We start from the raw sequence: 25,536 nt of genomic DNA on the forward strand, positions 1-25,536 counted from the left end.
GATTTCACTTATGAAAACTTATGCAAACAATTAATTATCAGTAAAATATCAATTTTTGTAGTTAAGGTAAAACCCTCTCTAAAACATCTAACAGGGACATAAATCTATTAGCATTTTTTCCATCCAAACTAGTGTTCGGCACAAATTCAAATAGTTTGATCAAATATGCGTCAAATGTTTGAAATGGCCAAATTCAAATCTTCCTATTTTGAATTTAGATCAAATTCAAATCTTTCCAAGATTTGATGTATATTTGAACGTTATTTAACTTATTTCATTTATTAATTTTAGTTATCTGAATCTATAAATTTTATTCATATTGCAGCATTTGTTACTATTTCTCACACATTACAGCTTCTTTTATTCTTTTTAATCCAACCAAGACTTCAAGCACTGGCAAGCTTGAATGGTATCTGCAGAGAGAAGATTTCTTTTGTCAGTAATAAGATTTTTTCCTAATGAGAAGAGCCTTTCTGATGATACAGATGTAGCAGAAATGGCCAGGTAATCTCTGGCCATTCTGGATAGGTTTGGATATTTGTCAGATCGAGATTTCCACCAAAGTAATATGTTGCTATTATTGCCGCCATCTATCTTACTTGTATCATTACAATAGTTTTCAAACTCATTACATGGGTTTGATGAAACACGCGATTTGAACGGGGTATATTTTGAAACGTTTTGAATGCTTGTAGCAGTTGTACCATTGCTTGGGGCATAATTGATTTGATATTCACAATTGACTGTGTCCATAATCTTTGTATACGACTCGCTGTTTGCGCCCTTATCATTTTTGTAATATTCAATACCAAATCTTGGGTCCAGGACAGTGCAGATAGTAAAGCAGTCACTAGTCAAATTATAATATTTTGAAATTTTTGCGAGCGCTGCAACTGTAGAGCGGTGTAGATTATCTTCAGGGTTGGTTTTTGTGGTCATCCATTCAGTAATGTGATCCAAAAGAATATTGAAGAGAGGAACCACCAAAAACAATGTGGAATATGAATCACCACTAATGAGCTGGGTAAATTCCTTGAATGGTTCAAGATACAAAACAATTGTTTCAAACTTGTTCCAAACATCTGCTGAAATTGATAGACAACAGTCTGGATTGTTTGCAGTTGAGTCAAAATCGCAAAAATACGCAATGAAACCAACTTTTAATTCCATTGCTCGTTTAAGCATATCAGCTGTTGAGTTCCATCTTGTAGGGACATCAAGTATTGGTTTTAAGGTGCAATTTGATTGCTGGAAACCTTTGAACCTAGAATATGATTGAGGACTGGATCGGATTTTTTTAATTCCTGTTCTAAGTTTTACAAGATCATCTTTCAAAACATCCAAACCTGCTTGCGCGCCCAAATTCAGCACATGAGCAAAACACCGGATATGCTCAAAGATGGTTTTAATTTCATACTTGGAATTTAAAATATCCATAAATGAATTATTATTGGAAGCATTATCTAAGGTAATGCCCATTCCTTTGCTTGTAAGACCGAATTCAATCAAAACTGACAAGAATGCATTAGATAAATTTGAACCTGAATGGGAATCAGGCAAGGATTTGAAATCAAGAGTTTTGGCATGTAGGTTCCAGTCTTTGTCAATGTAATGAGCCGTTATGCCCATAAAAGCAATGTTGTTGGGTGATGTCCAGCAGTCAGTGGTGAATGAAACCTTTGAGTCAAGATTCAAAAAAAGGGTCTTTAGCAATTGTTTTTTGGTGTTGTAAGTGTCCATTATCTGGCGTTTTAATTGGCGCGCACTCATGATTGACAAATTTGGTTTCAGTAGAGTGAGTAGTTTACGAAAGTGGCTGGACTTTACCTCATTAAATGATTGATCATTCTTGACAATCCAGCTAACTAAGTATTCATTGAATAGATCTGGAGAATAAACGATTGGTGTCATTATCATGTCATCTAAACGTCGTTGCTTTGGTTCTCTGTCCCCAAGTAATTTGCTTTTGTGTTGAGAATTTAAATGGTTCATTAGATTTGTTGTCCCACCTTTATTGTAAGCATACTTGTTCTTGTGCTTTGGACAATGCCGGCATATGGCCTTGGTTTTGTCATGCTCATCAACTGTGAAATGATCCCATACAATTGATTGTGAACGTTTGGTGGTTTTTGTAACAGAAAAAGATTCGGGTTCTGGATTATCCGACATAATTAGGAATGTAATATATATTTCTGAAATAGATACATTTCAAGGTTGTTTACAAATAGTAAATATACTAATATTAAGTAAACACCTAATGAAAATGATTAAAATAATAATGGTTTAAATAATAAAAATAATATTAATAATAATGATAACAATAATAATAATTATATATAAGTCACTTGTCTTTATAAATACAATAGCTACATAAACAAAGTTAGACAGTTACAAACAGTTAAAACTGATAAAACGTAAAAGTAAACAATGACATATAGCAACTATTATAATGAAAAATAATTAATGAAAATAAGAATAACGAATATTAAAATAAATTTGAATTTGAATACACGACGGAAAATACAAACAATAGACAAACATACAAGACAATATACAAAAACGCACAGAAAATTAATAAAATTAAAAAAAAAAATTCTTTGCTTTCAAGCAAGCCATTATTATATTTTTTTATTATTTTCTTTTTTCGAATGATTGTTTCTTTCAATGAATGTTTTTCGATTCGTTATTGTTTTACTTTTTCCATTTTTATTGTGGTTAAATTGTATTTGCAATTTTTTCTTTTGATTTTTACATATATTTTTTTCTACGTTTTTTCTTTTAATCTTGTACTTTGTTTACATTTCTTTTCTTTTTTTCTTTCTCTATGCTCTTTACTTTCTCTTTAATATTAACAAACTTTAATTAAAAACTCTTTTTTTTTTTTTTTTTTTTCCGTTATTGAAAGGCGACCGCCATTCCGGAAACCACTGCAAAGACCCCGGAATAAAGTGATATATATGTTTGCGGGCCTGTAAAATTTGGCGTTTTTTTTTCAAACGCAAAAATTGAGAACAAAGTGAATATTTGAAAATCAAATCCAAGTCCTCCAGATATTTGTCAAATCAAATTCAAATCTATCCCCTCAAAGAACAGTTCAAATTCAAATCTTTAAAGGTTTGACGTATATTTGATTTTGCCGAACACTAATCCAAACCTACCCCATTGTTTCCACTCATTAGTATTGTAATGTGTTTTCAACCATTTTTGAAAATCTGGCTAAACACATTTTAAAAAAGTACAAAGTTTATCCACAACTTGCATCTTAATGTGGAGCTCAGGTAGAGAAACAATGAGTTTAAGAAATGTTTCTTGATCTTCTTCTAAGTATATTAAACAAGGATTTATAACATTTTTATTTTCCTGTATTTTTATTTTTTTTCCATCACATACATACTCATTTAAAAAAAATTTAATAAGAAAAAGTCTATGGAGCCCAGTGTTCTTTGTTTCCTTGCTTCGAGGGATCATTTTCCTTCACAATACAGAAGATAATATTTTCCAAAATTTCTTGAAAGTCCAAAAATATTGTTTCCATACTTTAGATCAAATGCCAAAACAAAAATTGACTTCTTCAAGTTTAAAAGGTGCTAATAATTCTTGGAGATTATCCTCAGAAACCTCACACAATGTCAGTAATGGCAAGAGTATAACAACGATTCACATCAGAAGGTTCATATATTTTGGATGAAGAATAATGATTTTTTGGATCAAAAACATTAATGATAAGTAACAACAAAACATTAATGACTTTTAAAAACATTAATGACTTTTAAGGAGTATTGACCACCATCTATATATTTTTACTATTTTATTAAGGATATCAATACCTCTTTCCTCAATTTGATAAATTCAGTTGTGTTCTTGACATTACCTACATCTTTAACCAATCACCTTCAATGAGTTCCTTTCATTCATATAAAGTATTCAGAGTATTCTGCGATTTAGTCATTCTAGAATTGTTTTATACCAATTAGATATATGCGCAAAGTAGAACATAATTTTTTAGTTTTGTTCTTAGAGAGTACTAATACATTCAATAGCTACATAATAGTTTATATAAGTTCAAAATAAATCAAATGAGATTTGATTTATTATGGACTTATTTTCATTTACTCCAACTGTAATAGAGAGAAGATTTCCGTCTGTAGACAACACAAACTGCTTTTCAGTTACAATGTTTTCACGTTCTGTTTTACGTTTTAACAATCCAGATGTGACTTGCTCTGCATTTTTATATCAAAGCAATATGAAAATAAGAGATAATATTAATCTAACTAGTCAGATTTATATAAACTATATATTAATTATATTTATGTTGAATTTATGTATGAATATAAATTTAAACTAATTTATACTTAAAAGTATTAAAAACATGCAAAAGAAATAAAGTTGATTAAAAAAAAAGTAATATCATATCTACATTAAAGTTTAGTAATATTAAGACTTTCACTTTGATTTAGCATTTGTCTACTCTACATTTAGGAAATCAAAGTTAATACTAAATGATAGTTTTTCCAGCTGTCGTGCTGAATCTTCTGTAATAGAGGGATGTGGCAACTGAAAGACCATGTCTGATTTGTCCAACTCATACACAGTTTTATCTTCTTTTTGATAGTTTGAGAAAATTATCAAATAGAAGATACAGCGCCGTGCTGTAACTTTTGGGGGCCCTGTGCAGAAACTAAAAAAAAATTTTTTTTCTTTTAATTCGTAGTAATTTATGGTATTGGAGAAGTTTTTCTAATTTATTTAATAGGGGGCCCAGTGCAATTGCACTTGTTGCACTTGCGATAGTACGGCGCTGAGAAGATAACAATATGAGAAAAATAATTACAATTTAACAAAGAAATACACACATATTATACTAAAGAAATTCTTCATAAACAAAAAAATAGTATTTACAAAATCATGCAAATGTATACCTTGATGGTACCACAAAGGTACACAACATTAGTTACCTCCAAGGTACACCACTACCATTGCAATACAAAATGTGTTGAGCAGTGGTAAAACAACTTATTATGAGCTTTTAATGACCCATACATGCAACATGCAATTTTAGTTTGAATTCACTCAAGATGAATTCAAACTAAAATTTTAGTTTGAATTCATCTAAACACACCTCCAAGGCACACCACTCTCCCATATATATATATATATATATATATATATTAGGGATATGACTTTTTAATTTTTTTTCAAATAAAATGTTTCCTGTATCATAAATCGATGAACTTTTACCTAAAATCATGAAAAAAGGCCCAAATAGCTTTCTGCAACAAAAAAAGGTCACCCCCAAAATAAAAATTTGATTTACCATTTTTATACATTCATTTTTGACCGATGTTTTAATCTTAAGCTTAATTCTCAGCTTAATTCTATTTATTTCATTATTTTGTTATGAATTTATAAATATAACGCCACACGTTACCATGGCAACGAAACGGCCGTGTGCCGGCAAATACTTGGAATTGTTATGTGATGACGTCATTGTGTTACCACGGTGATATAGACGACTGTAACAGACTGTAGAAGATTATAGAACTTAGTAGAACATTCTGGAAGCTCTAAATAATTATATAAGCGAGCTGCTGTCAGAGCTCAGTGTTGATAATGTGAATAGTTCTATAAAGTACTCTGCGTGTAACTGAGCTAATAAGGAACTACTGTAGCGAACTAAAGACGCTGTAAGTGTACGAAGTATAAGTAGTTGTAGCATTATCGTTAGGATACGGACTGGATTATCGAACTGTTATCAACATTGACTGGATTATCGAACTATAATTGGATTACTATACAGTTAAAGTATTTTATTAACTAAACGACTTTATTAAACGGATATTTACGCTCAGCTATCCGTAAAGTCGTAACAATATTATATGATGTCTCACAAGAAAAGTCATACCACAGTAACAAAGAACAAGAAGACTTGGACTAAAAATTTGGTGAGATTTCAAGAGTCACACAGAAGAAGAGGAAACGTGGCTGTAGAAGAACATTCACTCGATGAAAAATCCAGAATACCACTTCAATTGCAGATCGTAGGAAGATACCAGTTTCTCGGAGCATATGTTAAAGGAAGAAAAGAACGAATAGACCAAATTTCTAAGGAAATTACAAAATTGTGGGACAATAAACTGAATTTTCCACGTGTGTCTGATCAAGTGATAAGAGCAAAGCTTATGAAGGTGCTGAAGGTCTATGATGAATGTGTCAAGCGTGGAAAATATGATGTTCTCAATGCATTATTTGACATCACGAAAGTGAATGGCCAGTGGTTATCCTCGGAAGATAAACGTCTATACCACCTACAAAAAGAAAGTAAAGGACAGGTGGGGTACTCAACAGGACAAGTGGCAAGTAAAGAAACCATTCACCCTTCCAAGAGAAGGAAAGTCCAGTCTGGAACAGCAATACCTTCCACATCACAAGTCCTGTCTACCACAGACAGTGGTACTGAATCTGAAAACTGCAAAAGTAAGAGTGAAGATGATGAAGACGACGACGGTGATAAAGACGATGATGAGGACACTCAGAAAAAAACTAGAAAGCACTACAAAAGTAAATTTGCTGTAAGTATGGTTACATCAAGTGGAGTTTCCACAAAGAAAGCTGCTAAAATATGCAATGTATTATCACAACAAGGTATTGATATTCCAACTCCAAGTCAATCAGCAATTTACAAGTCCATATTCAAAGAGGCAGGTAAATTAAAAAAAGAAATGATACAACAACTTAAAATGGAACAGTGGTCCTTACACTTTGACGGCAAACGAATAGATGATAAGGAATATCAGGTAGTTGTACTTCAGAATGAAAGAACTGACGTGAAACTTGATGCACTGCGTTTAAAAGATGGCAAAGCTGAAACTGTTGCTGAAAAAATTGCCAAACTTATTGATGAATACAATTTGTGGAATTCAATTAAGATGATCATTACTGATACAACAAACGTCAATACTGGGAAGAGAAATGGAGTTGTTGTGAAGTTGCAACGTATGTTTAAATTAAAGGGTGTCACAATACCACAATTTATCGGTTGTCAGCATCACGTACTAGACAGGATTCTCCGTCTGGTGATGGACGAAGAACTTGGGGGTGATACCAAATCTCCAAACATTGAATACCCATTTGTGTCTGAACTGTTGAATAAGTATGATGAACTGAAGGATAAGTTTGTGAATGGAACTGTAGAAATTCTTGATAAATCAGGGTGGAGAGACGATATGAAGTTTTTGTACCATTTAACAAGAGTGTTTAGGTTCTATGAAGAACAAAGAAACTTCCCTCTGATTCACTTTCAGAACATTCCTAATATGAGCAATGCCAGATGGAACTCAAGAGCCATTCTCGCCATTCTGGCGATCATTCTTATGCCTGAAGCGAGAAAGAATTTGGAGAAGGTTTGCAGGTTCATTTCATATGAGTGGGCAGAACATTGGTTTAGTAGTCAAAAGTACAATGACAATGACTTCAAGAATTTATCTGATGTATTGAAGCCTTACAAAAAGGCATTGCAGTCATTCAAAAATCACTGGAAGAAAGAGCCATCCGTCATCGACATACCACGAAGTAATCAGATAGCTGAACGTGCAATCAAGGTGATGCAAGACCTGTATGCTTCCTGCAGAAAGAAAGACAAACTGCAACTTCGATTCATTCTAAGTAATAAGCGCTAGACTCTTTATGAGACGTGAGCATCATGTGACCCATGTACTAAACACAGTAGGCCTATAGACACAGACAGTTATGTATATTGTTGTACTAGACGCTTTGATACTGTTAATTTTGTAATACTTGTATAATTATATATCACATAATGTTTTTTGTTATATCACAGTACATGTTGCATAAATAAATAAAATAACAACAGGAGTATGACTCTTACAACATCTTCAGCCTTTAATATTCATTTACTGTACAAAAGTGTACCTATTGAAAATTAGATTTTTTGGTTTTGGGGTGACCTTTTTTCAAAATATGTCAAAATGAAACATCTATTCGTTCATTTTACATAAAAGTTCATTGAATTACGATACAGGCCTAGTAGGTTGCAAAAAAGTCATATCCCTAATATATATAAATATATATATATATATATATATATATATATATATATATATATATATATATATATATATATATATATATATATATATATATATATATATATATATATATATATATATATTTATATACATTAGTAAAAACAATTATCTAATTTTTGATTACTTCAACACTGTATTTCACCATCAGTAGGTTCATCAGGAGTTCTTCCTGATGAACCTACTGATGGTGAAATACAGTGTTGAAGTAATCAAAAATTAGATAAGTGTTTTTACTAATGTATTATTGCTCTGTTCTTTTAGAACATTGAGCACTCTGTTTGTAGAATACACTAACATAATATATATATATATATATATATATATATATATATATATATATATATATATATATATATATATATATATATATATATATATTTATATACATTAGTAAAAACAACTATCTAATTTTTGATTACTTCAACACTGTATTTCACCATCAGTAGGTTCATCAGGAGTTCTTCCTGATGAACCTACTGATGGTGAAATACAGTGTTGAAGTAATCAAAAATTAGATAAGTGTTTTTACTAATGTATTATTGCTCTGTTCTTTTAGAACATTGAGCACTCTGTTTGTAGAATACACTAACATAATATATATATATATATATATATATATATATATATATATATATATATATATATATATATATATATATATATATATATATATATAGTCTACACTGCTCTTTATTTTATTTATAATAAGAGTTAAATAAATTTCACAAAATTTATAATAAAAATCTATTAAGCCTTGGTTTAAAAGAGTTAAAAGACTGTGCATTCACCCCGTGGGTTGGTAATGCATTCTATTCATTCGCTATATTGTTATTAAAGAACGCTTTTTGAGACGAAGAATGCTTGATATTTTTTTTACAATTCTTAGATTATGACCTCTTATTGCTGATCTCTTATTGCTATAGTTTATGACCACTTATTGCAGGAGCCTGAGGCAAAACTGTGAAACTGGGGTACTGAGGCAAAATTAAATTGTGAAGCTCTAAAATCTAAATTTCATATATACATTCCCGTTGCAAACATGATTGCATAGACTTTTTGATATTTAGTAAGTATTTTGTACAAGGTATAACCCTGCTCTCATATTGCTTTGTTCCATTATTATTTAAATGATACGATGTTAAAAAATAAAGCGAGTAAAAATTATTTTATTACTTTTATCAGAATTTACTTCGAAAAAAAACTTATTCTCATATTTCGAATAAATCAGCTTTTAGTTGACACTAGTCAGGGTAGCCACTGCTCCTCTAAAATCCTCAATTGTTCAATTCGTGTAGCATTGTTTCTTTAACAAAAGGGGCAACACCATGGTATAAAATGTAACTGCATTTGTGATGTAGTTGCAAAGTGAAAAATTCAAATAAGAATGATTGAAGTATGATTTTCTTTATGTTACATTTCAGTTTGCTTCTATGTGTTATTTTTTATGTAATTTCAAATTTTAAAAATGTTTTAAACTTCTCATTATTAAATTTGTTTCTTAAGATTGTTGCAAAGATGAAGCTGTAAACAATATCATAGGTATAAGTTGGATATAAAAATACAGAGAAAGTCCTCTTTTTTCAAAAACCTCCTCTAAAATCATCTGTTATCCTCTAAAAAGTTAAAAATGTGTCAAATCTCCTCTCTAACTCTTCTTTTTTTTCAGGTTCACAAACTTTTTTTTAATTGTATAAAACAATTTTATTATTGTATAGTTTGGTCACTAGAAGTTTTAAAATGCAAATATTCGTACCATTCTTCAGAGTCAAAAAGTAAACTGTTCTGTTCCATGTTTCCTCATAGTCAAATTGCTGAAAATTTCATATGTTGAAAAACAAAATGCAGTTACATTTTATATGATGGTGTTGCTCCTTTAATTAAAAAAGCAATGGTAAATGAAAAGTCCCTTATTACACCACCTTGTTTGATGAATCTTATAACAAAATAAAAAAAAAATCAAATGAATCTACATGTTCGTTTTTAGGATGACACAGACAATGAAGTAAAAACATCTTATTGGAGTTCTGAGATTTTAGGTAAAGTATCAGGGGGTTGATATTTTTTCTAAATATAATAATTGTTTAAATTCTTTGGATCGTACTAAAGTACTTTAAGTTTCTTCTGATGGTCCTTATGTAAAGCATTAATTTAGCATTTTTAAATCTGGTAAATGAAAGCAGAAAAGAAGATTTACTTGATCCTTTAGTTAATATTGGGACTTGTAGTTTCCATACCCTTTAAAAAACTGGAGAAATGTCAACTGACTGGAATATTAAGAAATTAATTATTTCTATGTATCTAATATTTGATGAGTCTCCTTCCCGCAGGGCTGACTATGAATGTCTAGCAGCTACTACTTATTCAGACTATCCTCTTAAGTTGTGCACACTGATGGATTGAAAATAGTAATGTTGCCAAACCTGCCCAAATGATTTTGTCTAAGATAATTGAAGTTGTAATAGTTTTGGAAAAGCTTACCAAATTCGAAGCAACCTGGAGGCAGAAAGTCTGGACAAAACACTAGCTGCAATTGTCTTGGTGGAAGCTGTGGAAAATTCTACTATTCCGCTGAAACTTAGATATTTTGAGGAAATAGCAGCATCATTAAATAAATCATTTTTCATCATTAAATGAATCACTTATCAAACTGACAATTCAATGGTTCCGTTTCTTACCGAGTCACTAGACAATTAGTAAGTGACCGGGGCCCTGTCCCCATCCTCGACTAAAAGTGAGACCTTTTTCCGAACCCGGCCCCGGCAAAGCTATAAGATTTTGCAGGGGTTGATAGCCAGGGCTAGAAAAAAATTTTAAAATACTTTATATAATTTTATGCTTACATTTACTATTTGCTAAATACTGGGATATATTTATATATTTTCAAATTCTAATTTACTTCCAAAAACATTGCAAGCAATCTTTATTAAGTTATGAGTTACTTGAAAATAGAGAATAAGTAAAAATACTAGGAAATGGTTAACTAAAGACTTAAAAAGTTGTAGGTTGTATATAAAAGAAAAACATGAAGATGGCTAAGAGATATAAGGTTTTTTTGATGTGCAAGGTAAAAAAACTGGATTAATAAAAGTTTTTATAGCTTGAAGAGTTAGATACAGTAATAGAATGCAACTTGTTGAATAAGAAACAATCAAGAACGAGTTTTGGTTTATCATGATAGAGATTATAGCTCGTTTGAGCATTGACCATGTTGGTAGTTGTAGAAAAAAAAAGAAATGCAACCTTACCAGGCCCGCCGTGAGCCTTTGCGGCACCCAGGGTCAAAATTTCCCAAGCGCCCTACTGAAAGTGAAAGCTGATCTAATGATCCACAATTCAATACATATAATAAGCCATTTGATAACAAATCAAAGAGGATAAAAGAACATAGAATTTTTTGATTTTAATTAATGAACATTTGAACAGTTTATTTCTAGATAATTGCAATGGTTTTTTGACTTGGTTATACACTTATACATAAAATAATAAAGTCGACACTAGAACATGGTAGAAACAGACCAAAGACAATCATTAAACACTATTGGATGTTAAGAGCAAAAATTTGTCTAGAATACAACAGCTATTGTTGTTTCAACTTCAGAGGAAATTGATCTTTCGAGCTTTACTCATGGGGAATTTGGAAATCACTTCACCGTAGCACAACTTTTTGGCAAGATCATGCTCAATGGAAATAACCAGAAGATTCGTGAGTCGTTCTTGGCTCATTGAAGACCTTAAAGCTGTCTTAACTAGAGCAAGCTTACTAAAAGATCTCTCGCCTTCCGCAACAGAAACAGGGATGGTGTTGAAGATGCGCAGCAAAATGCAGACTGATTCGAAGAGCGGCTGAAGACCTTTCTGGTATATTCCATTCAATAAGTTTCTCTTCCTCAACATCGGTCGCGTAGATTTGTGCCAAGACCTTGCATTTCTCCTCCAATTGGATAGGTGCTTCAACACTTTCTTCTGATTCTTCTTCATTTGACATAACAAGAGATTTCAATGACCACAAGAACGAAAACATATTCGTCGTCTTCTCAGCAGCTTAGAATCTATCGCTGACATGCTGAATAAGAGTATCAAGAGCGGTGTTGAACACGCTTACCTCAAGCTCTTTTGCTTCGTCTTCATGGAAATGAGCGGTGTTCCTCACCTCTTCGTGAAAGGTCTTCCTTTTTTTCGTCCTCTTCTTCACAAATTCTGATTGAAAACCAAAAGAAGCAAGACCAGATGCTATCAAACGTGCCTCATTAAGGATGCTGGTCCAAGATGATCTTAGTCGATTTAGATCTTCAATAAGAGTCTTATTGAGTTTCATCTCGTCGTCCAAGGAGATATTTTCTGATTGGAGTGCAAGGCTCACGTGTTGATTGCTTGAAGAGTTTTATACCAAAAGGTTGTCATTACGATGAACTCGAATGAATGAACCCACTTCTCCAGAGATTTTACTTCATTCAATTGATCAGCGGTTAGATCAAAATCGCGGAGCTTTTTCAACGATTCGAGGATTTCCCTGGATCGCTTGACTAACGGCTTCACGGCCTCGATTCGCGCACTCCATCTAGTTTGCGACGTTTGATGAAGGGACAAACCAGTGGTTTCAATCAAGACTTTCCACCGACTAGGGCTTCCTCTGAAAAAATTGTAAAGTGACTGGACTCGGCCAAAGTAGTTCTTGACTTCAACCGAAGATTCAGCAGAATGAACACCAGCAAGGTTGAGACTATGAGCGCTGCATGGCATATAGAGAGCTTGAGGATTTTTTTGCAGTATAATCGCCTGTACTCCTTTGTATATACCGGACATGTTCGCTCCATTGTCATATCCTTCACCTCTGCAGTTTTTGAGATTGATTCCATTTTGTTCTAAGACGTCCATAATAAGCTTGGCAATGTCAGCACTTATCTTTTTTTCAAGATTCTTGACCCTCAAAAAGCGCTCCTTCACAGTCCATCTTTTGTCAGTACCGAAGTATACAAAGCGGAAAGATGTGCTGCCCACAAAGCAGGATCATTGGAAGGAATGGTAGCGATTGGTTCTTCTGTTGGCAACACCTGAGAATAAATTTAAAAAAATCTTATTTTATTAGCTTAAAAGTTTATTAACATCATTTCTTTTAAAGAGGTAGAACTTACCAAAATATTCTCTTCATTCACAGCTACCATTCCGATTTTTGATAGGGGCTCTCCCGAGCTTTCAGAAATGTCAGTGACATCGTTTTCAGTTCCAAACTATAAAAATAAGTTAAAAATTTATATAACATTGAATTAATCAAACAGGAAAAAGTTTGAAGCAGTAGGACTTTCATCTTCTCCTTTTTTTGTAACTGTAATACCACAGTCTTGAAGAGTGCGTTTGTTCTTTTCCTCATTCGCAGTTCTTTGAGCAGCATTCTTTCTTACTTGACAACCAGAATCTTTCTTTTTAAAACCAGACATGTTTTAATTCTTTTTGAAACAGCATCCGCTCATAAGCAAAGAACTGTTTGAATTTCTTCTTGATTGGGTCTATCAGACTATCACATCGATATCACGTGTTTCAAAATTGTTTCAAATTTGAGAGATTTTAAAAATTAGAGAAATAAATTTAATAAAATTGTTTTAATATTTTATATCAATATCAAACTACTTGGATTTAATCTAATCTCTTTTTTTAATAAAGTAAAAAATCTCCGTTTTTAATTGAATGAAAATCTCCGTGCACTAAAGTTATTTTAAACATTTAATTCAGCGGGTTTTAAATTAATCATTAGTATTCACTTTATTTGCGAGTTTCCGCTATATAAAAAGAATCGCTTTATTTAAAACTAATGTTTTGAAAGTAATGCTAATTTCTTAGTTTTAAAGCATTAATTACTTTTTTTATTTAAAAAGTCCAATTATGAAGCACTTCATTACAAAGTTGAAAATTTAAACTAAAAAAAATTGACCGGCCAAAAAAAGCAATTGACCGTCTATTATATGTTTTAGCTGGTCAAATTGACCGGCTGCTTTTGATTTCTTATTTTCCACGCTGCTTCCCAGTACTTCATCTTTTTTTTAAATAAACATGAAAAAAAAAATTATTTTTATTCGGCTTCGTGCGCCCCTGTCGACCTGGCGCCCGGGACAAAACAACCCAGTAGACCCCCCTCATGGCGGCCCTGAACCTTACAACAATGAGAGAGTGGCTCAAACTTGGAAAATAACGCAGGTCTAATAATATTTACAGTGTGGTTTTAGACTTTGTCTGAGAATAAGAGGAATGTTATTCATCAATATAGGAATGCCAACATTATTGCAATATTTTTTTGCAGTAAATAAACAAGTTTTGTTGCCTAACAAAAATTGTTGATTTTAAGTCCAAAATTTTAATCCATAAGCCATCACAAGCCTTATATGCATAAACCAAGATGTGGTTTATGCATACATATTATGGATATAAACATATATGTTTGCTATTTATTCAGATGCTGGTATACAATATCCTTTCATATTTATATAAACTTTAGTATTTGCTGAAAGAGAAGATAATCAGATGATGATGATGATGATAATCATGTTGATCATAATGATGTTTATATATGCATATGTATATATACAAAATATTGCATGAATTTCGAAGAAAAAAAGTATACTTTAAGATGTATAAATGTTTATGCAGCTCCAGCCCCGGCTAGATTTTATCAAACCCAGCCCCATTCAAATAGCAACCCCAGTCGCTTACTATAGACAATGTCCTTTGTAATTTACACAGCCGCTTCTTGAAGAAAGTTTTTCTAAAAAAGGCAAACTGTATATAAGCTGCTCAAAATTAGTTTTACTGATAAAGTAAATCAAGTGTTATTTGAGTCAATTGATTTTATTTTTGCTTGTTTTTGGTTGCCAGATGTCTGGCTTTTACAAAGGAGAACATAGTAAAAAAATTTATTTTTAGAGGTTTGGCACTGTATTCTCCTCCATAAAAGCCGGATGTCTGGCAACCCTTTTTTTGCCATAAAACATGATGAAGTTTTGACAAAAAAAGGAAGTTGAGTGATAACCATTTACACAATCTTCGATCAGGTGCTTTACAGTTCTTGTCTAGTTTATGTATGTATTTTGTAGAAAAAAGTATATTGAGAAATAATCTTGTTCAAAGTACTTCTTGCTTGTCTCCTAAAGTTATGTTGGAACTGGTTGAGTTGTCAACAATTTTATTAGAAAAAATGCTTGAAAATCATGTTGGTTTAAAAATACTGACATCTGAAAGCCAAACAAGAGTATTCAAAATTTGTTAAGTTTCTAAAAAACAAAATGCTTCTTATTGAAAATCTTGACATGGAAAGTCTTATTTCTCAGTGATTAATTTGCGACTATATGAAATGAAAAAACTTTAAACCTCACAGTTTTCCTATTTCAAAAATATCGACAATCACTTGTTCATAAATCTAAAATAAAATTGAGCAAGGAGAAGAATGAAAAAGAGATTAAGATTGCTTTTGAAATTCAAGAAATAAATATTAAAGTTGCCTCTTTGGAGGAAATTATCATTAAAGATGTTGATAACTTTGCTTTTGAGGCAGTAAAAAAGAATGATTTAACAACCTTATCCAAATGTAATGCCTTGAAGGGCTTCAATTGACAAAGAGAGTATTCTTAGTAAACTGAAATGCTAGAAAGTTAAGTTGGTAGAACTCCTGGTCTGTAAAACTGGTTAACATCTAAAAGGGCATTGGATTGTAAAGAATTGCTTTAGCAAATCCATGTCATTCAACATGAAAAATAGCATTATTGAAACATGTCCAAACCACACAAGTGTCAAAACATGGACATACAATAGTAATTATAATAGTAAAAAATCCTCTAAAATCCTCTTTTTTTTTCCAAAATTTTGTAGTTATGCGAAAAAAATCCTCTAAGTTAGAAGCAAAATCTCCTTGAAAATCTAATATCCTCTTTTTTTATGAAAATTTTATGTGGCCACCATGTTAGTTGATATCGAAAATGTATTCATCAATTTTAGTTGACTTTAGAAAATATGCGAGTTGGTTTAGTCAACAGTCAAACTATTCAAAGTTGTATTGACGCTAGTTTTGATGGCAAAGTGTAGAGCCAAGTGACATGCAAATAGATGTGAGGCTCTGTATTTGGCCGCATATTTGCTAATTAAAACCTTATTCAAAACAATATTTTGATGTTTGAGATTTGTTTTTTATAAACTTTTAAAGATAAATAAAACTTTGTGCATGTTTTTGTTAAAACAATCCCATATTTGCATGCTTTTGTCAATTAAAGATACTTTGCAGTCTTTTTGCATCTAAAGCTTAGAAAAAAATTTAAGACTTTGACCCCTGTTACTCCAACATTGATGGGCGTTATTTGATATTTTAAATTTTTAACTAAATTTATTGACGGACCTTAAATTTTATTTATTAATCTCTTTTATGGCTAGAAAGTTATGACCATTTGAAATTTATAGCCCCTCTAACTGATGTTATGACTCATTTTAAAATTTAATGAAAACTTTATTTAATGGTTGAGATATATATTTTTTGAAACTTTTAAACATGGATGAAACTCCAAACTTTGCTTCCTTAAGGGTATAATGATATAATTGATAATAATTGATATACCTTTAAGGTTATTTCTATTTTTTTTTTCAGTGTTAGTGCATGCTTTTGTCAATTAAGATTTTTATTTAAGATCATTATTAAAACTTTGCAGTTTTAATAATTCTGTCAAAAAATAAGGTTAAAAGTAGTAACGAATTTCAGAAGTTTATAAATTATGATTTATCTTTATATATAATAAGCGAACTTGTTAACTTCGTTTGCTAAATACAATTGGCGCTGCTGGAATCAAAATTCCATTGAAGTCAATTATTTAAATTAAATAATCGTGTGTTTAAAAGATTACTATTTTATTAGTTGTGATATATATTTTATTTCTCTTCTGAAAGCATTTTGGTTTTTCTTGTATAGTGAATTAAACAAAAACTTGGAAGATTTCCGACGTTCAATACTTTTAGCCAACATAAATCGAAAAAAGCGTTTTCCGTATGATGATTTTTGTTTATGTGGTAAGCATATGTTTACATTTTGTTGCTTTATAACCGGGGAAGAGTGTGCATCATGCGAAAACTATTGCTGCAGTAAATGTAGGGAAACAATAGTTTACAAAGGAGAAGATGGAATAGAAGAATTTTATATCTGTTATTTATGCTGCAAGAAGAGGTAAATTTTGCTACCTATTTGTTTCAATAGTTTTTAGTGTTATATAATATATAGTTTTTATATATGTATGTTCGGGGGTACCAAACCAGGATCTTAACCATCAATAAGTAAATTTTTTTTGATGTATCAGATAGGGCACTTTCACACACCGTGCAAACTCCAAACTTAAATATGCTCATACTTTTGGCAAATAAGGAGGCCTTGCAAACGTTTGGAATGATGGAGGCCTGGGAGCAAAAAAAGCCTTAAAACGCTTGCCCCCGCCTGCCTAAACGTGAAGGCACTAATGTAGTAAAAATTTCAACTTTACTATTGAAAACTAAATTTAAATTTATTGACAGGTTTTAAATTTAGTAAAAAAAGATTTTAATTTACAAAAGCTATGACCATGCAAATTTTCTGTGTGTACGCAGAAAAACTACTGATTTAAGACCTGCTCTCTTTTAAATCCACTGTTATGCTTTCAATAACATACTCCCTCTGCGTACGTATGCACTATCCTTTCCTAAATGCATATATTTTTCAAAACGTTAAAAACAAAAATACATTTAATTATTCCAACATTTCTCTGTTACATAACGTAATATTGATTTTTTAAATTCATTTAAATTCGATGTATTTGTTAAAACTAAGAAACAAAAAAATTGAGGAGAGATAGAGAATGAGAAATAAGAATGGAACATTTCATGGAATCCCTCTCCCATCCTTCATTATAAATTTAAAAAAGTTATAATTTAGGAAAAAAAACTAAAATTAAGTAGGTAGGTATGTAAAAATTTCAAATCGTTAAAACATTACATTACTTTACATCATTGATAAGAACATAAACTTAATATTAGAAAAATAAAAATGTTATATGCATTTAAGTAACGAAAGTCTTAACATAGAGTCTTTATGAAAACCTTGACCAGTTTCACAATATCTTGTTCGTTTAACGACCCTTCAGTGATAATAATAATTGATTGCATTCACATAATAACCAATCGCTGTTGAAAGTTAAGGGCATGTGACTCAACTTGACATTTATATGTTAACAAAAATAATCATGAAAAAAGCTGATGATTATATACCTATTTTGCAATAGTAAATGCATGTCTACAACATAATATTTTTAAATTAAGTGTGGTAGATGTTTCATAATTTTTTTAAATGCATTTAAAATTGTAGAAGAAAAGGTTCAATAAAAAAGTATTTATACTTTCAAAATAAATGTGATGTCAGAAAACAACCAAAATTCTCTAACAAACAAACTCAAATTAAACTGAACAAAAAAAAAAAACATACTGTTATAAAATTAAATCATTATACTTTTTAAAAATATATATATGCTAATACAAAACTTTCAAAAATACAACTACAAAACTTTTAAAAATACAACTACAAAGGCTATAAAACACCTTGTTAGGGTTCATCCATAATGGACTTAAAGTACATAAAGCTTTTATTTCAATCTTTCTCCCCTTTCCCTCTTCCCCCCCCTCCTACCTTTCCCCACTATACGCTTATACGCTTAGCAATACGCTTTTTTGAGTACCGCCTCCCTAAAAGTACCTATGCTTTTAACCTACCTACCCAACATTTTATGATATTTTTTAAAATTTAGTATCTCCTAATTTTTAAAATTAACCACATGCCCCCATCTCATATATGCCATTTGCAGACCCCCTCTCCCCCATCCAAACGTATGCACTTTATGGATGATCCCTTTCTAGACAAACACTAAGCAAAATTTTAAAAAAGTGGCACCTGTAAAATACAGGTCTACTCCCACGTCAACCATTTCTATACTTATTCTTTATATGGTCTCTTTACTTCAATTTTTTAGTAAACAAAAAAATTATTCATTTAAAAATCTAGGCTTAAAACTAAAGTTTTATACTATAAAATTTCTTATAATAATTGCGGGTAGAAGGTGCACATATAATATTTTTTGCTCTTTTCCGCGGACTTAGAGCTTATTAGAAACCTCACCTATTTATTTTGAAAAAAAAGTTTGAATGTTATGAGATGTAATGGCAGTAATGAGACTTATTGATTGATTTTTTGAGGTGTATAACCCTGTAAACCCCTGAATTTGGATGCTACCTTCATATTAAGTAGTTTTAAAATTTATAAAAATGTTTTACTTTAAATATAAAAATTTTGATTTTTAATCATGTTTTCATTAAAAAAATACTTTTTTAACATCTCCTTTCTGCATATGTATTCTACATAATTTTCAAATTTATGTTAGTTAGATATAAAAGAAGTGCTGAAAGGTTTTTTCTCACCAGTAACTCGGCTATAATGGCTGCCATGATTACTGTGTCAAACACGCACAAATGAGTAACAGCATTAAGTGTATTATAGAATAGAATTATAGAATATAGAATAGAATAGGATTAAGTAAATTAATTTTACTAGGGCGGACTGTAATACAGACACCGCAGTGCCCATTGTAGTATTTGTAGAAATGAGAAAGAGAAGCAACATTACGACAATGTGATAATGGTTGGAGGTTGGCTGCAAGAGCAAGTACTATGTTTACAATGCGTTTTTGCACCTTGTCTAAAAGAGAAAGGGCATCATTAGAAGAACCGCCCCAGATATGGCAACAGCATTCCATACAAGGCCGGATTTGAGACTTATAGAGATAGAGAATAGAATCCAAAGTAAGAAAGTGACGAGCTTGATAAAGAGATGCAACCTTAGCAGATGCTAATTTTGCAACTGATTTTATATATGGTTTCCAAGAAAGATTGGAAGTAAGAGTTAACCCTAGAAGATGAAGAGTGGATGACTCATCGAGTACATCACCGTTCATAAATATAGGAAGATCTAAATTATTGCGATAACGATTGGCTGAAAAAAATTGAGTTTTATCTGAATTAAAGTTCACCAGCCACTGTGAGCCCCATGCTGTAGCAGAAGTGAGATCCTTTCCAAGCTCAAATCCCTCCTCCAAGCAATCAGAGGGTGTTGGTTTCTTATCACGACAAGAATAAATGGTAGTATCATCAGCAAACAATGCCACCTTAGATGTGAGAATATATGGAAGATCGTTAATGTAAATTAAAAAGAGTATAGGGCCAAGGATAGAACCTTGAGGAACCCTTGAAGTTACAGAATTAGAAAAAGAGTGCTGTCCATCGAGGACAACTTTTATACTACGATTGGAAAGGAAGGATTCAATAATCTTAAAGATGTTGCCGGAACACCATAAGAAGAAAGCTTATGGAGAAGACCAGCATGCCAAACTTTATCAATTAACAACATATCAACAACAATTGTTATTAGAAGACCTAAAATCTTAAACCACATAATCTTTATCAAAATATTCTAGAGATTTCCACAATTACACAAAAGTAATGGGGGAGTAGTGAGAGATCAATTAGAATTTTTTGTCCCACTTTCCCTCTCAAAAAACCATTTTTTAAGTGTACTTTTCAAAAATGGAGTTTTTACCACAAGCAAAGAACAAAGTAATGTCTAGTAAATAGGGGAAGAAATTTCATTATTTTAATTAAATAATGATTAGAGAACTCTTCTAATTGGAATTTTCACAATGTTGCACTTCTCCCGCATCCCACTTTTGCGCACTCTCCCCTACTTAGTTTTATAAAATCTGTTAACAACAAATGAATATCTTAACAATGAGTTAATTAATTGTTTAACAGTAAGTAATTTAATAATTTTTAAAATATTTAGTTTCCTTTTTCTGAAAACATCAATAAAGTATACAATTCTTAACCAATGTGCAATTAAAAAAAAAATTGTAAAAAAATATCAAATAATGTAACAATTACTTTGTGTAACAACTGGTCTCTTGATCGAAAATTTACTCTTTCCTTAAAGTTTAACTTTATGAATTAATTGCAGGGACAGATACAGCATTTTTTGATCTTTGAGATCCATTTTTGGAAGCTAACTTCCAGAAATGGAACAAACTTTAAACATTTGTATGTTTATACTTATGTCAAATAAAGATGCTTCATTAAAAGAATGATTAGAGCCTGGGAACAAAAAAACCTTTAATTTTTGTGCCTCCTGTCCCAAATATGAGAGCAACAAATTGATAAAAAAAAAATTTTTTTTGTTACTCTTAACTAAATTCGTATTCATCTATAAATTTTAAATTTCAAAAAATAATCTTTTGGCATTAAATTTTTTATAAAGTTTGTAACATCAATTGAGGGCAGTTCAAACTTTATAAAGTTTGTAACATCGGTTGAGTTTAAACTTTATAAAGTTTGTAACATCAATTGAGGGCAGTTCTAACTTAATAAAGTTTGTAACATCAATTGAGGGCAGTTCTAAATTTATAAAGTTTGTAATATCAATTGAGGGCAGTTCAAACTTTATAAAGTTTGTAACATCAATTGAGGGCAGTTCTAACTTAATAAAGTTTGTAACATCAATTGAGGGCAGTTCTAAATTTATAAAGTTTGTAACATCAATTGAGGGCAGTTCAAACTTTATAAAGTTTGTAACATCGGTTGAGTTTAAACTTTATAAAGTTTGTAACATCAATTGAGGGCAGTTCTAACTTAATAAAGTTTGTAACATCAATTGAGGGCAGTTCTAAATTTATAAAGTTTGTAACATCAATTGAGGGCAGTTCAAACTTTATAAAGTTTGTAACATCAATTGAGGGCAGTTCTAACTTAATAAAATTTGTAACATCAATTGAGGGCAGTTCTAAATTTATAAAGTTTGTAACATCAATTGAGGGCAGTTCAAACTTTATAAAGTTTGTAACATCAATTGAGGGCAGTTCAAACTTTATATGGTCATAAGTTTAATGTATATAAAAGTATACTTTCTCGCTTTGATTGTTTTATAAATCTCAACAACTTAAAAGTTTATAAACCTCAACAACTTAAAAGTTTATAAACCTCAACAACTTAATAGTTTATAAACCTCAACATATTAAAAGTTTATAAACCTCAATAACTTAAAAGTTTATAAACCTCAACATATTAAAAGTTTATAAACCTCAACAACTTAAAAGTTTATAAACCTCAACATATTAAAAGTTTATAAACCTCAACAACTTAAAAGTTTATAAACCTCAGCATATTAAAATAAAAGTAATTTAAAAATTGCTACTCTCTTAATTTTTATTCTATTATTATTGTTATTATCATTATTGTCATTTTTGTAATTATTATTATTGTAATAATTATTTTTGTAATTATTATTATTGTTATTATTATTTTTGTAATTATTATTATTTAATTATTATTATTACTTTTGTAATTACTATTATTCTTATTATAATTATAATTCTAATAAAGTTGTAACAAATAGTTTTTATAAAGAGTAAAATTTTTATAATTTCTTTAGAGAAGCTAAACAAAAGAGTGTGTGTTGGTTTTATGAAACTACTGAAAAAAGATTTAAAAGGTTTGGTAGCTCAAAAGTACTTCGTGCTATTTATAAAGAAAATAATATAAGTGAGTTCTTTATTGATTTTTTGTTTCTAAATATTTTTCAAAAATCATATGGTTCATTGAGTTGTATGCAATTCGCTCAAATGTTCTTCTATTTATTGTTTTGATGAATTTATTGATTTTTTGTATTAGTTTTGTTAGTTCCATAAATTTTTTTAGTTGATCCAAGAGTTATTACTTTATTGGCTTTGTGTAGAGAAATTCAACCCGCAAAGCGCATGTCATTTCGAGAAATGAGGCGCAAAGTTAGCTCATCAAACTTCATCACTGATAATAACTACCTTCCATCTATATCAGATCAAATTGAGTATCGAAAAGGAGATCAGCAACTTAAAATGCAACCTTCTTTGAGTTTAAAATCAATAGAGCCGCTAACAAATACTAATTATGAAACTGAAACTAGAAAGAATAATATTTTACATGTACCAGATGATTCCGCACCTGTTATCCATTTTACTTTGTACTCTCCAGTTTGTCCTTCTTAAACTTTAAGTAAGTTCTTTATGGTATAAAAAAATAACATATTCTTAATGTAAATTACACAATTTTGCAACTTTCTAATTAAAAAAATAACTGAAAAGTAATAAATTTTTAAATAACTGAAAAAGTTTTCATATTAGCGCAAAATAAAGATAAAAAAAAAAATTTGAATTTGAAAGCAAAAAAATTATTATAGTTGATAAATGATTGAGTTTAAAACTTTGCAAAACATGGTTTACATGATTTACATGATTAAAAACTTATCACGATGAAAAATTTTATGACAATTTTATAAATTAGACATAGTTATTAATTAGAAGTTCTCACCAAGCAACAGGTTTTTTTTGCAAAATAAACTAAGTGGTAACTTGTGTCTGTTTATTGTACTTTAAATCTAACATGTAACCTATATATATTGTAATTTAAAAGGCCTTTTAGATTACTGTGTGTGTATGTGTATATATATATATATATATATATATATATATATATATATATATATATATATATATATATATATATATATGTATATATATATATATATATATATATATATATATATATATATATATATATATATATATATATATATATATATATATATATTAGGGTGGCCCTAAAAACAATTTTTTTGAAAAAAATCTGCTCCCACCCTTTAAATGTGTTCTATATAATACAAAAACACTAGGTTTAAAATTTTGTTGAATAAAAAATATTTCTAGAGGTCCCCCAAAACCCTTTAATATGTAACGGGTCCCTAATATTTAAAAAAAAAAAGTTTCTCGAAAATAGGTCAACCTGGTACTCAAATGAAGCGAAATTATATAAAAATTTCAAAAATAACATTCATTTTGAAATAATAAAGTTATTTTAGGTTTTACTACGTAAAAATCTTGTTTTTTAGCAAAAAATGAAATAAGTGAATTTTTCATGATAATTGTGATAAATAAGTTTAAACTTCAAATTTATTTTTCAAAATGAATAATATTTTTGAAATTTTTATATAATTGCGCTTCATTTGAGTACCAGGTTGACCTATTTTTGAGAAACTTTTTTTTTGAAAATATTAGGGACCCGTTAAATATTAAAGAGTCTTGGGGGACCTCTATAGATATGTTTTTTTCAAAAAAAATTTAAACCTAGTGTTTTCGTATTATATAGAACACATTTAAGGGGTGGGAGCAAATTTTTTTCAAAAAAGTTGTTTTTAGGGACACCCTAATATATATATGTATATATATATATATATATACATATATATATATATATATATATATATATATATATATATATATATATATATATATATATATATATATATATATATATATATATATATATATATATATATATATATATATATATATATATATATATATATATATATATATATATATATAATACATATTATGTATGTATGTATGTATGTATGTATGTATGTATGTATGTATGTATGTATGTATGTATGTATGTATGTATGTATGTATGTATGTATGTGTAGGTTAAATCAAATTGTCATATAATCGATTTCTCAAGCTTTTTTTTTCTTCATGTTTTTTCAATTGAGTTTAATTAGTGTTAAAATGTTTATAGGGATTTTAAGGATGAAAAATTTGGTAAAAACTTGTATCTTTAATAATAAAATACTCACAATATAATTGTCTATTGTGTTTACAAAAAACACTAACAACACCTACAGATTGTTGCTAATTTTCTATGATTACAATGTTGATGGTTTCCGAACAATTATTTAAATGTAGAAGCTCTCTTTTATTTTTTCAATTAACAAGATTGCAATTAAAAATAAAAACATGCAGCAATTTCATTGTAAAATGTTATTCTCATATGTTTAATAAATAAAAATCAGTTTTAGTCACTTATGTGTTTGTACTCCTGGTACATCGTTTTGCTTCTCCTCCGCTTTAATGCTAGTAAGTTATGCAATTTCATAAGTATCACATAATCTATTTCGTATCCCTATATAATATATAAATCCATTTTTACATTTTGATTCATTTTGAAAACTCTTAGTTCTCAACACCTTAAACTCTCAAAAACTTGTAACACATTTGGTTTCAACATATTTTTTTCCTGTTTTTCTTTTTTCAAAATATTGATTTTATGTTAAAAAATCTTTTCAATTACAATTAAAACAAAAGAGTTTCATTACATCAAAAAATGCCATACAGTTATCTATTCAATCAAAAAGGTCACATACCTAATATGTTATTGTGTTAGATGGTTTTATTTTATGTGTCAGATGTGTTTTGTAATTTATTATGTATTTTTTGATAAATGTAAAACACTATCGTAAAACGGGTGGTAT

General features: G+C 29.9%; 1 protein-coding gene across 4 annotated transcripts in view; it reads left to right on the forward strand.

Annotated features, from left to right (window-relative positions):
- LOC100200001 (rab effector MyRIP) overlaps window positions 1–25,536 on the forward strand; it is a 43,611-nt gene that overhangs the window by 12,075 nt on the left and 6,000 nt on the right. For all 4 annotated transcript variants that reach the window (XM_065799430.1, XM_065799432.1, XM_065799429.1 and 1 more), the window contains exons 3-5: window positions 17,047–17,298; window positions 22,624–22,733; window positions 22,890–23,222. In XM_065799430.1, coding sequence (XP_065655502.1) covers window positions 17,047–17,298; window positions 22,624–22,733; window positions 22,890–23,215 — 688 coding nt within the window. In that variant the 3' untranslated portion in view covers window positions 23,216–23,222. The remainder of the gene's footprint in view (window positions 1–17,046; window positions 17,299–22,623; window positions 22,734–22,889; window positions 23,223–25,536) is intronic.

This window comes from Hydra vulgaris, chromosome 06, assembly GCF_038396675.1.
Source record: "Hydra vulgaris chromosome 06, alternate assembly HydraT2T_AEP".
Classification (NCBI taxonomy): domain Eukaryota; kingdom Metazoa; phylum Cnidaria; class Hydrozoa; order Anthoathecata; family Hydridae; genus Hydra; species Hydra vulgaris.